Genomic DNA, 13,622 nt, shown 5'->3' on the forward strand with positions numbered 1-13,622 from the left:
ATTTCGGTCACTCTGCCTGTTCTGTTCCCCACTCTGTCCCTGGTGAGTCCTCTCACCCTCTGCACCTCTGGCCTGTACCCCAGCTCTTGTATGCATAAATAAATAAATCTTAAAAAAAGAAAAAAGAATCCCCTGGCAGAAACTGAAGAAATACCAGTGCCTGGGCTGATGCAGCGATTCTGATTTAATCAGTCTGGGGTGCAGTCTAGCCATGGGGATTTGACTGTGAAGACAAGATGAGAATGACCTGGGGGTCCAGTTCTGGGTATAAGCCTCCCTGGGGATGTTTGAGATGTAGGAGAAACCAGCTTTTACAGACTTTTGTAGGCTCTTAGTAACAGGAGTCTGGATTTTATCCTAAGAATGGGGAGCCATTGATGGGTTTTTAAGCAGAAAGGTGACATGATCTGATTTTCATTTTAAGAAAATCATTTTGGCTGCAGCATGGTAAATCTCCTTAGGATAGATTCCCAGAAGTGGAATTTCTGGGGGAAGGTTATTAACAATTTTAAGTCTTTGGCTATATACTCTTAAACTGCTTTCTAGGAAGTTGCTGCCAAAATGACACTCACCCACCTTCTGTGTCCTCACACCACCCCTTTGCCAACATTGAGTGTTTTGGAGGGTTAATTATTTCTATGGGAAAAGTACAAAAACTGAAAAATAAGAGGCAATTGTTTGAGCAACCGGGCACAACCCCTGCCAGCTATTCTACCCCCCGCCCTTCATTGGTCAAATATTATCCAAATATCCACATGCTTCAGAGAAGTTTTAAATCTGATTTTTAGTTAACACTTATTGATTGCTTACTGCATGGTGGGCATTGTGCAAAGCACTTTACATGGGATATCTTTATGACTCCTCAATATCCTTAAGAGGTCAACACAGGACCTCCCCTGGTGGCGCAGCAGTTGAGCGCTGGGCTGCAAAGCTGCCTGCAGCCTCTGCAGCGCCGGTTTGATCCCTGGCCATTGGCAAGGGTCCCACATGGTGCGCAGACCTCTCCTACGGCCCGCTGCTCCCCTCAGCAGTGTACTTTGTCATTCTGCCTGTTCTGTTCCCCACTCTGTCTCTGGTGAATCCTCTTACCCTCCTGTGCTACTGACTGTACCCAGTGCTTGTATAAATAAATAAATAAATCTTTAAAAAAACAAAGAGGTCAACACGGCTGTTATCCATTTGATAAATGAGAATCAGGGCACTGTGGGAGTCAGGGATCTGCCTGAACAATCGCACCTTCTAGATGGAAGAATTAGAATTGGAACTCAGAGCCCTTTCTTGAACTATTCTTCGGTTGCTCTGTAATTTGGAAAGGTGAAAGGACTTTTCAGATTTTTCTCTCAGGTCTAAGGTTTTGGTGATTCTGCCATGAATCGTTTGGCATTGGAATAATTGACATAATTGTGTCACTGCACCATTGTGACGATTGACTATTCAAGGAAGTCAAAATGATTATTAACTGGCCACATCAGGTATGTGCCCATGGATGTAAGGATGGAAGGGGGCATCAACTCACCTGGAGCTATTCACATGGATTATAAAATGTAGAAGATCTGGGAAAAACAGTTCAGGGAAGATCAGAACTTACAACAAAGAAATGCTTTGAGAGATGGGGTGTTCCCAATCAGAAAACAGGACCCCTTGCAGGGTGGAGGGCAGAGAGAGGGGAGACTGAGCAAACAGGAATATTTCAGTCATTTCTTCTAATAGATTTACCTTTCTGATCACTACTCCCAAAGGAGGCAGGGGGATTGAGTCTTGATCTCTGTTCTGTCCCCAATCGCTTGCTTAGCTATTCAGTGAAGTTTGCTGTGTTTAATGAAAGAATAAACCATGATTAGGCTGTATGTACTTAAAGGTAAACACTAGAAAAAAGTGTTGATTATTGCTCATGTAATTAAACATTAATTACAGACAAACAAATATAAAAAATACCTTGTCACAGGAATAACAGTCTCCCAGAGAAGACCTTACTGCCTGAGGGAACCTTAATCTTGGGACTTTATGGGGGGGTGGGGACTTTTTCTCTTCAAATTGCAGGGAAGAGGAAATGATAAACAGGGAAGAAAGGTCATCCTTGTGGGACTTCTGACAAATGGCAGGACCCTTCTCATAGTTTCCCCTCAGCAAGATGGAGGTGGGCGTGTGTGTGTGTGTGTGTGTGTGTGTGTGTGTGTAGGGGGGACTTAGGTAAATTTCAGGGTGAAGTGTTGTACCAGTGGAATATATCCCCCCTAACTCAGGAATCTTTATTTTTTTTACACATGTGGGCACCCATGCTTGGGTCTGACCTAGTGGGAATTTCTGTGTTGTGTCAAATATTAGCTGGAGTTAGGCGAAGTTTCTTTTTCCCTGAATGGGGTGGGGAGGTAAGGGAGGTAAATTTTTTGAAAATCTAACTTTCCATCCTTTATTGCTGCCAGGATGGGACCTCCCTGGTGGCGCAAGGGGTTAAGATGCAGCCTATGAAGCTGTCCACTGCCTCTGCAGCATGAATTCAATCCCTGGCCTGCCAGGGAGCTACCCACATAGCTCAGCAGACCTCTCCTGTCTCGCCTGCTGCTCCCCTCAGCAGTGTATTTCAGTACATCTGCCCGTTCTGTTCCCCATTCTGTCTCTGGTGAATCCTCTCACCCCCCTCAACACCTCTGCCCTGTACCCCAGCTCTTGTATGCATAAATAAATAAATAAATCTTTAAAAAAAAAACTGTCAAGATGATGCCAGTGAGGGGTTGGCAGGTGTAAGCAAGGGCCCAACGTTGAAGAGGTATGTGTGTGTAAATAACCACCGTTTCCTAGTCTTTAAGTACTTTTGGTAACAGTTTTTAATTACACAAGCAATATAGCCTTTCTTCTTGCAACATGAATTAAAGCCTTCTGTACGAGATAAGGTTAAGATCCTGTTATCTGTTTGGTGGGCAACATGCTCACCTTTTCTCTAGATAACAGTGTCATATTTACATTGGATGCTTCAGTGAAGTCCTTGGTGTGGAAGCAGTCTGTCTAGGGGAAGAGGGCTCAGTGCTCCTGTGGCCAGACTCTGGGGAGGAGTGTGGGCAAGTGTCAGGGTGAGTTTCTTTTTTTTTTTAAAGATTTTTTTTTATTTATTTATGCATACAAGAACTGGGGTACAAGCCAGAGATGCGTGGGTGTGGGGGGTGGGGGGGGTGGGGTGGGGGGGGGTTAGAGAATTCCCAGAGACAGAGTGGAGAACAGAACAGGCAGACTGACTAGAATACACTGCTGAGGGTGTAACAGGGTAGTCCCCAGGAAAGGGGGAGGTTCTAGGTTTCCTGCTCCACTCAAAAGGAGGGTGGAGCTGAGCAGGGAGAGAAGAAGCTGCAGAGGACACTGAGGAAGGAAGGACACAGGATGGAGAGCCAGAAGGAGACTTGGACGAGGCACATGGAGCTGAGAGACACGTGAAGAAACTTCATTTGCCTTTCCGTCGTGGACTGAGTGAAACAGATGTGGGTGAGAGACCTGTGGGGAGAATAGCAATGGTGGTTTTTTCCCTTGATTTTGATTTTGCTCTTTTCCCTCCAGACTTATCTGTTTGTTTCTGATCCTTTTCTGTGGGTCCCCACTGGAAGATGCTTTAGACTTGTGACAGGCTTTGGGGCCTTGCTCCGGGCCAATCCTGCTTGGATGGACTCTTACCCACGAGGGCACGGGTACCTTTGGGTGCTTGATTTAGAAACAGATTCTTTGCCTTTCCTGTATTGTTTCCTAATTGTATTAAAGTTCCTTCCCATTAGTCTCATGTTTTGTGTTGATGCAGCAGATGGCAGAACCTATTTACAGCAGGCAGTTTTGCTGGCTCTGGGCTGCCCCTCTCCCTGCCCTGTAACAAGGGGAGCAGCGGGCGAAACAGGAGAGGTCTGCTGCGCCATGTGGGTAGCTCCTTGGCAGGCCGGGGATCGAATTCTTGCTGCAGAGGCTGCGGATTGCTTCATAGTGCTGCGCTTAACCCCTTGCGCCCCCAGGGAGGCCCCCAGGGTGAGTTTCAAAGCACATTTGGCATTGCAGGGACAGGGCTGGTGGTCGTGGGCACTCCCCTCCCCGCCCCCCCAATTTAGTTTACTTTTTCACAGCGCGAGGAACTGGCCAGGGTGTCAGGCCTGCAGGGGCCCCCCTCCGCCGGCAGCTGCCTGGTGGACACCTACCCCCTCGCTTTTGTTTTCCCTTTCCACCGCACGGGGTGGGCCAGGTGGGCGCGCGGGCCCCCTGAGGCGAGCATGCGTGCGCCGGCGCGCTCCCCCGCCTGGGCACACCCCAGGCCCCCGACTGGAAGCCTGTTTACACCTGATTGCCCAACCCTCCGGGGTCAGGTGCTTTCCGGGGCGTGCTCGGGCGGGTCGGCGTGCGCGGCGGCGGCGCACCGCCCCGCTCCCATGATGCCCCGCGGCGAGGCCCGGACCTCCGCGAGGTCCGCGGGTCGCGGGGTCGGGGGCGGGGGGCGGGTCCTCTCGCCGCGCCCGCCCGGCCCCGCCCCTCGGAGGCGGCCCCGCCCCGCCGGCGGCCCCACCCCTCCGCCCTGGCCCGGCGGGCGCGGGCGCCGCCCCTCGCTCCCAGCATGCCGTGCGGCAGCGGCGGCGCGGCGGGCGGAGCCGAGAGGCGGGGAAGCCGTGGCCGTGCGAGCGTGAGCAGCCGCCGCCGTCGCCTCCTCGCCGTCCTCCTCCTGCGCCCGGGCGTCGCGCCGGGAGAGACGTCGCCCTCCCGTCCCCGGCCTCCTCCGCCCCCGCCGCGCCGCGCCCGCCTCCTCGCCCTGCGCCGCGGGCCCCGGCGGAACCCGGAACGGCCGCCCGCCGCCCCCGCCCCCCGCCGCCGCCTCCAGGGGCCGCCCCTCCGCGCCGGCCGGAGCGCAGTGTCGGCGGCCGCCGGTTCGGGCGGCGACGCGCGCTTCTCCGGGCGGCGGCGCTTGGCCATGTCGTGCCGCGGAAGGTAATGAGCCGCAGGGCCCGGGGTCTCGGCTGAGCAGCGGCGGCGGCGGCACCCGGTTCCCGCGGAGCTGGAATGACTGGCAAGCCAGGTGGGTGAGGCGCCGCCCGGCGCCGCGGAGGCGCGGCCTAGGCCCGGCGGGCGCGGCTTCCTGGGTCCGCGCCGGGGGAGGCCTCGGGCCTAGACGCCGCCGCCCGGTGCAGCGGGCCCGGCGCCCCGCGGGGCGAGGACGGCCCGGCCGGGGGCCCCGCGGCCGCCTCCCCCCGAGTTGGGGCCGGAGTTGGTGGACGCGGAGCCCCAGCGGCCCGCGGCCGCTCGGGCTCCGCGGGAAAGACCCGGGCGGCGGCCCCGGGGGGACCCACGTGCCGTTGTTGGAAAAGGCACCCCCGGGCGGGGCGGGGGAGCCCTCAGGACCTCGCTGTGCCTGCGGGCGGGCCCGGGCGGGCGCGGGGGAGCGGTGGTGTGCGCGCCGCGCCTCCCGCCCCGGCCCCGCCGAGGGAAGTTTCCAGCGCAGGTGCAGGTGCAATGTCGGGGTGCGGGGGGGCGGGTCGCGCCCCGGCCCCGCGTGGGCACTCGCTTGGGGGCGCGGGGCGCTGCCTCCTGCGGGGGGATTGGGTCTCCCGTCGGGGCCTGGCTGGGGAGAGTGTGTGTTCGGGCGCCTCAACTTCATCTTGGGTGTGTGTGTTTCTGGCTCATCGTGGGGCAGGTATGCCTCACGCAGGGTCTTGCCTCTTGCTGTGTAAGTGCGTGTAAGAATTCAGACTCGCTGCAGTTCAGCCCAGCGCCTAGGAGAGCCGCCTCGTTGCAGGTAATGTTTCGGGGTAGTTGAATCATGGGGCGCTCACACTCTGAACAAGCACATTTGCGTTATGGTTATCCAGGTGCTGGTCCCATAAATGCGAGACACAGTGCGGTTGAAAGAACTTTTGTCTCCTGGTGGTCCCGTGTAATTTGGCAGGGTTTGGAAAGTCGTTCGACAAGGTGTTAGAATGTAATGTTTTAAGGCCATGGGAAAAGCAAAATAATCTTTTGACTAATGGGTGGGACGCATCTTTTTTTGGGAATACCTCTCCCCAGATCCTGTGTCCGATGCATGTTACTAGGTGACTTTAAAAGTTAATGCCCGCATCTAGAATGGAGACGCTAAGTAGTTTGAAAACCATCGCTTTACTTTGGTCCTTGATCACTCGGAGTTGGCGAGTGCTCTCAATAAAATCAGTTTGACTAGTTTAAGTAGTTGTGTCTATAATTGATCATTGTTTTGCACTTACACTGAAATGTATGACGTTGAGAAACTTTCCATCTAACAATTAGGTGATAAATGAGATGAATTTGACATTTAAGAGTCTTATTATTTTTCACTATTGTGGTCAATATATGTAACAGAATTTAGTGTCCTTCAGGAGGAGGAAAGAAAGTTCCTTCTCAAGTAGTCCTAGAGCTTTTGGAAAAGAAATTGTAGCTTGCAGTTCTAAATAAATGGAGTAACAGAGTTGCAGCCACATGCTGGGGTCACCTGACTCTGTGGCAGGTATGGTGGAATGCCGTGTGTAGTTGTGGAATATGTACTTGGATGTTAATGCTCGTGTTTTCTTTCTAGTGCTTTCTTTCTTTCTTGGGTGTGGGGAATTGGGGGAAGGCTGTAAGCTTTCTGTGAGGCTGTGCTCTGTAACAAAGTCTCAGAATTTACAGCACAGGTAGCCAGATACTGTGGGCTGTGCTTGGTTACAAGGAGTAACAGGTTAGGATGTTGGAAATAACTTGACTTTTTTATAGAGAAGGAAATGGGGAAGTATGGACAATAACTATAGCATAACTAGATTTGTTTGCAAGGTCATGTAGTTGTTAAATTGCAAATAAAAAACTTAAGATGTTTGCCAAGTCATACATTTTCATAAATTAAATTTGAGGTTGTTATTCTGTCCCCGCTTCACTTCAGAAAGGTGATAGACTCCACTTAACTGACAGAATGAAAGTTGATTTCCCCCCTTGTTCAACTGGGGGCTTGTTTCTCTGAGCATCTTCATATGCAGGTCGATTACTATGGTTTGCCTGACTCGTTTTGATTAAAAAAAAATTCTTTGCCTTTCTGTACTATTTATTGTCTTTTTTTTCGTTCTATTTTTCTAGATTCGTGCTTTGAAAAAGTGGGACTTAGAACTATTCTTGGCAATTTTAGTGTCACTTTGTCATTTAGTTTAGACATTTCCTGTTGAGTTGATCATGGTCACACATGATGTAGTTCACATATATTGACAGGAAGTGTTCCAGGTGGCTGAATATGGCAGCGGGAGCAGACCCACCTTTGCTGGAAGCGTACCTTTAGCAAAATGTATATAGCACTGTCAGCTGTGCTCTCGGTTAACATTTAAGAAAAGTTAGGCAAAAATTAGCTTTGTATTTTGGGATGTAATCTTGCAGTTGTACCATTCCCAGATAGAGATTAAAATGGTTTGCTTTAAAATTCAATTCAGGGCCTCCCCGGTGGCGCAGCGGTTGAGCGCTGGGTTGCGAAGCTGCCTGCGGCCTCTGCGGCGCCAGTTCGATCCCCGGCTGCTCCCCGGCCACCGGAGGAGGGTCCCACATGGCGCGCAGACCTCTCCTGCCGCCCGCTGCTCCCCTCAGCAGTGTACTTCGGTCCTTCTGCCTGCTCTGCTCCCCGCTCTGGCTCTGGTGAATTCTCTCACCCTCCCGCGCTTCTGTCTGTACCCAGTGCATGTATAAACAAAACAAACAAACCAGCAAACAAATAAATAAAGCATGCCTCTAAAAAAAAAAAAAAAAAAAAAAAAAAAAAAAAAAAAAAAATTCAATTCAATGTATAATTATTGTATATTTTAATATTTCAAAGTGGCATGATTACTTTGACATTGGAGTAAAAATACAGGTTAGTTCAGCAAACAAAAGGAAGCACCTGGGTCCACAGAAAAGATTTAGCTTAAGCACTTGGGAGTTTAGGACTTCATTTGTTTAACAGATACCTGTTAGGCTCTTACTATGTCCAAACTTAAGGTCTTTCTACAATTCAAAGGATGAAACTGTATCAGAAATAGTTTCCATTTTTGGTAAAAAGTAGACAATAATTTCTCAAAAGTATATGAACCTTTATCCTCTCGTCATAGACAAGGAAGAGTGCGGTGAAGGCAGAAAAGCTAGAATCTACTATGTCTGATATTGTAAGAATCTGGATTTTCAAAATTTACAGTTATCTATTTAGCCTTTTCTGAATCTGTAGTGTCTCATGTCCATAGGGACATAATATAGTAAAATATACATGAAGGATAAAGTTACAAATTTTATAACTGTGAAAAGAACTTCAATTAAGTTGAATTTAGTGATTACTAATTCTGTACCCGAAAGATCTCCAAGTACAGTGAGGTTTTTTTTTTTTCCCATTTAATTGCATGTGAGTGTATAATTTGGGGGGAATGTTTATTTTTTCCATTATAAAATAGACCATCCCTAATGAAACATTTGGTAATTCTAAAAGGATTCTAAATTGAATTTAAAAAAAAAGATTTATTTATTTATGCATACAAGAACTGGGGTACAGGCCAGAGGTGCGAGGGGTGAGAGGATTCACCAGAGACAGAGTGGGGAGCAGAACAGGCAGATCTATTGAAATACACTGCGGAGGGGAGCAGCAGGGAGACAGGAGAGGTCTGCCGCACCACGTGGGTCAGCTCCCTGGCTGGGAAGGGAACAGTGGCTGCTGATATCTTGGTAGTGCTGAGATTTAACCCCTTGCCCCCCTAGGGAGGCCCTGTGTGTGTGTGTGTGTGTGTGTTTTAAATGGGAGGTGATAAAATATTTTAATTCAGTGAAATTGAATTATGCCCAATGTGGGAGATATTGGTGCTTTTGGGGTTTTTGTAACAGAGCCACTATCTTTAAGGAAGTTTTAGATTAGTGTGGAAGATAAGAAAAGGCTTTGTGTTATAAATCAGTGTTATTTCAATTAAAAGAAGAGCTTTGTAAAATGTAAAGTATTATAAGCATGTTAATTGTGATATAGTTCTTGGTGTAATTGTTCTTCTATGTGATTAACAGTTTAAAACCTGGAGAGTTCTAGGAGGGAACACTATACGAGTAGGGGGCAATGGGGTTGTGAAATTGATCTGTGCTATTTTCACAATAATTTTTTTAAAAACTATTTATTTATTTATTTATACAAGCACTGGATACAGTCAGAAGCGCGGGAGGGTGAGAGAATTCACCAGAGCCAGAGCAGGGAACAGAACAGGCAGATGGACAAAATACATTGCTTAGGGGAGCAGCAGGCATGGCAGGAGAGGTCTGCGCACCATGTGGGACCCTTGCTGGTGGCCCCGAATCGAACCTGCGCTGTAGAGGCTGCAGGCAGCTTTGCAACCCAGTGCTCAACCGCTGCGCCACCAGGGGAGGCCCTATTTTCACAATAAATTTGAGGGGTGGACCTCCCCGGTGGCGTAGCGGTTGAGCACTGGGTTGCGAAGCTGCCCGCAGCCTCTGCAGCGCAGGTTCAACCCGGCCACCGGAGGAGGGTCCCGCATGGCACGCAGACCTCTCCTGCCGCCCGCTGCTCCCCTCAGCGGTGTACTTCGGTCCTTCTGCCTGCTCTGCTCCCCGCTCTGGCTCTGGTGAATTCTCTCACCCTCTTGCGCTTCTGACTGTACCCAGTGCTTGTATAAATAATTAAATAAATCTTTAAAAAAAAAAAAACAAAGGAGGGCCTCCCCGGTGGTGCAGCAGTTGAGCGCTGGCTTGCGAAGCTGCCCGCAGCCTCTGCAGCGCTGGTTCGATCCCCGGCAGCTCCCCGGCCACCGGAGGAGGGTCCCACATGGCGCGCAGACCTCTCCTGCCGCCCGCTGCTCCCCTCAGCAGTGTACTTCGGTCCTTCTGCCTGCTCTGCTCCCCGCTCTGGCTCTATTGGGTTCTCTCACCCTCCCGCGCTTCTGACTGTACCCAGTGCATGTATAAATAAATAAATAAATCTTTAAAAAAAAAACAAAGGAAAGTGGGGAGATGGCAAAATGCAAATTGATAATTCCCAGTTTGGTTAGAAGGATGTGGTACTTGCGAGGGGTGTCACAAATAAGAGATAAGCTCAGCACTATATTGGTGCTGTTTGTAGGCTTCAAATGATAATTTGTGTGTTTGGAATGATTTTAGGGAAACATTGAACTTTTACAGTAGGAAAGTAGTAGCATAATTTAGGAAAATTAAAGTTTGTTGTGGATGTAACCAAATTAGTCGACAGTTAGAACAGTCTAAGACTGCTAAAGACCTGAATATTCTGTTTATAACTCATGATTTAAATTCAGAGTATTCAGCCCACTATGTGGGAATTTCCTTAAGCGAAAGCCCCTCCTGTATTGGATTGTCAGAAAATTCATGACTTTTTTTTTCCCCCAACAACCCAATATTACCTTATGTTGAGGATGACCACTCAAGTGATAATCTAGTCACAGCAGTTCACTTACATTATATAGAACAGTTGCACATTTAAAATGGAGTGTGTTTTGGGTGTTTTGGGAATTCTAAATTCTCACAACTTTTGATTTAAGGAGTTTCCTTCATTCATGGCATGTTATGTGTGTTATACAGTAGGCACTTTCACCTGCCTTTCTTTCCCTGTTCAGATCACCTCAAATAAGTCCCTGAGGCTCCTTTTCATTGGACTTCCCTTTATGAATTTACACAAGCTGTCATTTGTTTGGTGTCGTTTCATATTGTTATTTTAGTTGTCTTTGGCTGTCTTTACAGTTTTCTCAGAACCTATTTTATTATGGTGATTACAAATGAAAACATACCCTCTTGTATAGAGGCCTAACAGTAATGATTAAAGGCATTTTGTGGTTTAATTCTTTCTTATATGAAATATTTGTGCTTTTATTATCTTTTATTAAGATGTAGAGTGTAACCTACTAAATTCATGCAGAATTTTTTGATGTAGAGATGTTCGTGTGTTTTTAATACCAGTTTTTCTGCACCACCTTGTATTAGTTGATAGAGTGTACTTTTCCTCTTTTAGTTGAATTCTTCTTTGAATTCTGTTGTGGTATTTACATATACCACATGTAGATAACATTTACATATGTATAGGTCTTTGTGTTCAGAGAAATTTGATCAATGTATACACCTGCGTAACCATGAGCCCAGTCCAGATACAGACACCCAGTGACTTTACAGTTGGATTACATCTCCCCCCCCAAAAAAAAGTAAAACAAAACCAGCAATGTACAGATTTTGCCTTAATGCTTTTTGTGGAAAAGAAATCTTTGAGTATGATCTTATGTTTTATTGCCAATTTAATAGTTTCTTAGGAACACCATAAACATTTCTATTATTTCTCTTTTGCTATAAATACTTAAAATAGCTGAAGAATCCCTGTGAAAACAGTTTCAGATGGTAGATCTATTGTTAAACTTTTCAGGCAGTTGAGTCTTGGAACACAGAGGAACTCCTCTCTGTGGCTAAGTTTATTCCTGTGTTGCTGAGCTGTTTTTCATGCTCTCCCCAATCTGAACCTTGTGTATCCATGAAGACCCCTACCCTTTGTTCTCTGATCCCTCTTAGTGAATCTTGTTGCAGCAGGCTATACTATGAAAGCTTAGTCCTTATCAATTGTTCCCCCAACTAGTTTTAAGTTCCTGAGAACTGAACCTGAATGAACCATCCAGAGTTAGCCCTCCTCACCCCCCAATATTTTACTTGCCCTGAAGTACTTCCTGCGCTCTTTTCTGCCTTATGGTCTTCGTGTGTGCAGAGACTTTGGTCCTGGTACTTGTTTCCTCAGCCTAAATGTTACCCCCTCAAAAGAAATAGCCTTCTCTGACATCTCACTGTGATATTTTAATGATATCTTTTCTCTGTAGCACTTATAACTACCTGAAAATTTTAGGTGTCTTCCCAATGAAACATCCTTAAATGTACATGCATATTGTAGAATCCTTTCACTTCTGTGTCCCTTTCATCCCTGCTAGTGCATCAATACACAGTGTACACTCATGTTGTGTCCTCCTCAGGTAAACACATGAAAATGGAATTTTGCAAGTTTGTTTCTGTATTTAGAGTTAACCCCGGCGTTTACAACACTGTTACTGTAGAAGGTCTGTGAGGGGAACAGTTCCTCCTACTGCAGCCTGGTTAGCCTGAGGCAGCAGTTTAAACAAACTGAACAGGTTTGAAGGGACAATGTTCTAGGGGATCGAAGTGGCCAGATCTTTCACAGAAGAAAGAATATGGTCATTTACTACCAAGGTTTTACTCACTTTGAAAAAAATGTGCACATATTTTATAAAAAAAAGTCCTCATATATTTAAAGCTCTGTACATAGATATCTTACCCCATATTTATTGTATTCATTTGTACATTAAATAATCTAATCACAAAATTGTTAGGCGCTGGGTTGAGATTTCTGGCATTTCATTTGTTGTCTAGTGGAAACAAACCTCTTGCCAGTTGTTTGCTTGCTGATTAGGGAATGACTGAAACCCAAAATTTCCAGAATTAACAGATTTCTAAACACAGTGAACTGCTTCTTTCATATTAATCTTCATACCTTTTCAAAAATGGAAGTTGTATTCCTGTTAAAATTGATTCCTTTGGGCGGCCTTCCTGGTGGTGCAAGGTTTTTTTTTTTTTAAAGATTTATTTATTTATTTATACAAGCACTGGGTAAAGTCAGAAGCACGGGAGGATGAGAGAATTCACCAGAGCCAGAGTGGGAAACAGAACAGTCAGACTGACGAAGTACACTGCTGAGGGGAGCAGCTGGCGCGGCAGGAGAGGTCTGCCGCGCCATGTGGGACCCTTGCTGGTGGCTGGGGATCGAACTGGCACTGCAGGGACTGCAGGCAGCTTCGCAGTCCAGCACTCAATTGCTGCGCCACCAGGGGAGGCCCTGGTGCCAGGGGTTTAGTCTCAGCACTGTGAAGCTATCCACAGCCTCTGCAGCACGATTTCGGTCCTGGTCCTGGGCTGGCCAAGGAGCTACCCACATGGTGCAGCAGACCTCTCCTGTCTCGCCCGCTGCTCCCCTCAGAAGTGTATTTCAGTCAGTCTGCCCGCTCTGTACCCCACTCTGTCTCTGGTGAATCCTCTTACCCCCTGCACCTCTGATCTGTACCCTATTTCTTGTATGCTTAAATAAATCCTTTACAAAAATCAATTCCTTTGGCAATTAATGCTAATACTTATGTTATTATTATTCATAATGTCCAAAACTGCATGTTTATTATTATTTAAAAGACTTTTACAGACTTTGTGTCATTTAAAATTTTTTTAAGAGACATTTCTGGTATCAGAATTATAGATTGATTTTTGGTATGAAACTTCCTAAGTTCTGCTACTTAGTTAACTTTTATAGATCTACAAGAAAATTATTCATGGCTCTGCAGTGGCATAATGTAATTGTGTATCATGTATTTGCCTGCAGATTAATAAAATGTTTAATTAGTATGTAACAGATCCTCATTTTGGGGTGGCATCCAGTATATTAGTACTTTTACTGTTTATTAAGGAGAAGGCTCCACTAATAAATATGCCTTGGTCTGTGCAGTGACATATTTTAGTTTTTCCTCCAAATTTGACAGCACTGGCAGTGTTTTATTTTTTATTGAAGCTCTTTACACTTAAATTTTTCTTTTCTTTTTTAATTTTTTAAAAAGATTTATTTAGTTATTTATACAAGAACCTTT

General features: G+C 46.9%; 2 protein-coding genes across 3 annotated transcripts in view; one reads left to right on the forward strand and one right to left on the reverse strand.

The window, feature by feature from the left end:
- Nucleotides 1–4,299: 4,299 nt before the first annotated feature.
- Nucleotides 4,300–5,611, reverse strand: LOC129145544 (translation initiation factor IF-2-like). The gene is made up of 2 exons (XM_054693925.1): nucleotides 4,529–5,611; nucleotides 4,300–4,305 (listed from the first exon to the last, which is right to left on the reverse strand). The coding sequence occupies exons 1-2, from the start codon at nucleotides 5,609–5,611 to the stop codon at nucleotides 4,300–4,302; spliced, it is 1,089 nt and encodes a 362-aa protein (XP_054549900.1).
- SMG1 (SMG1 nonsense mediated mRNA decay associated PI3K related kinase) overlaps nucleotides 4,921–13,622 on the forward strand; it is a 99,510-nt gene continuing 90,808 nt past the window's right edge. The window contains exon 1 of one of the 2 annotated variants that reach the window (XM_037507543.2): nucleotides 4,921–5,032. The gene's annotated coding sequence lies outside the window, so the exon portion shown is untranslated. The remainder of the gene's footprint in view (nucleotides 5,033–13,622) is intronic. The other variant, XM_054693822.1, reaches the window with a different exon arrangement.

The sequence above is a fragment of the Talpa occidentalis genome, unplaced genomic scaffold (assembly GCF_014898055.3).
Source record: "Talpa occidentalis isolate TD23 unplaced genomic scaffold, MPIMG_talOcc4v2.1 talOcc4.12, whole genome shotgun sequence".
NCBI classification, from domain to species: domain Eukaryota; kingdom Metazoa; phylum Chordata; class Mammalia; order Eulipotyphla; family Talpidae; genus Talpa; species Talpa occidentalis.

Excerpts from the sequence above, each read along its gene's own strand:
- LOC129145544 (XM_054693925.1), bottom strand. The coding sequence starts at position 5,611 with ATGAAGTTGAGGCGCCCGAACACACACTCTCCCCAGCCAGGCCCCGAC.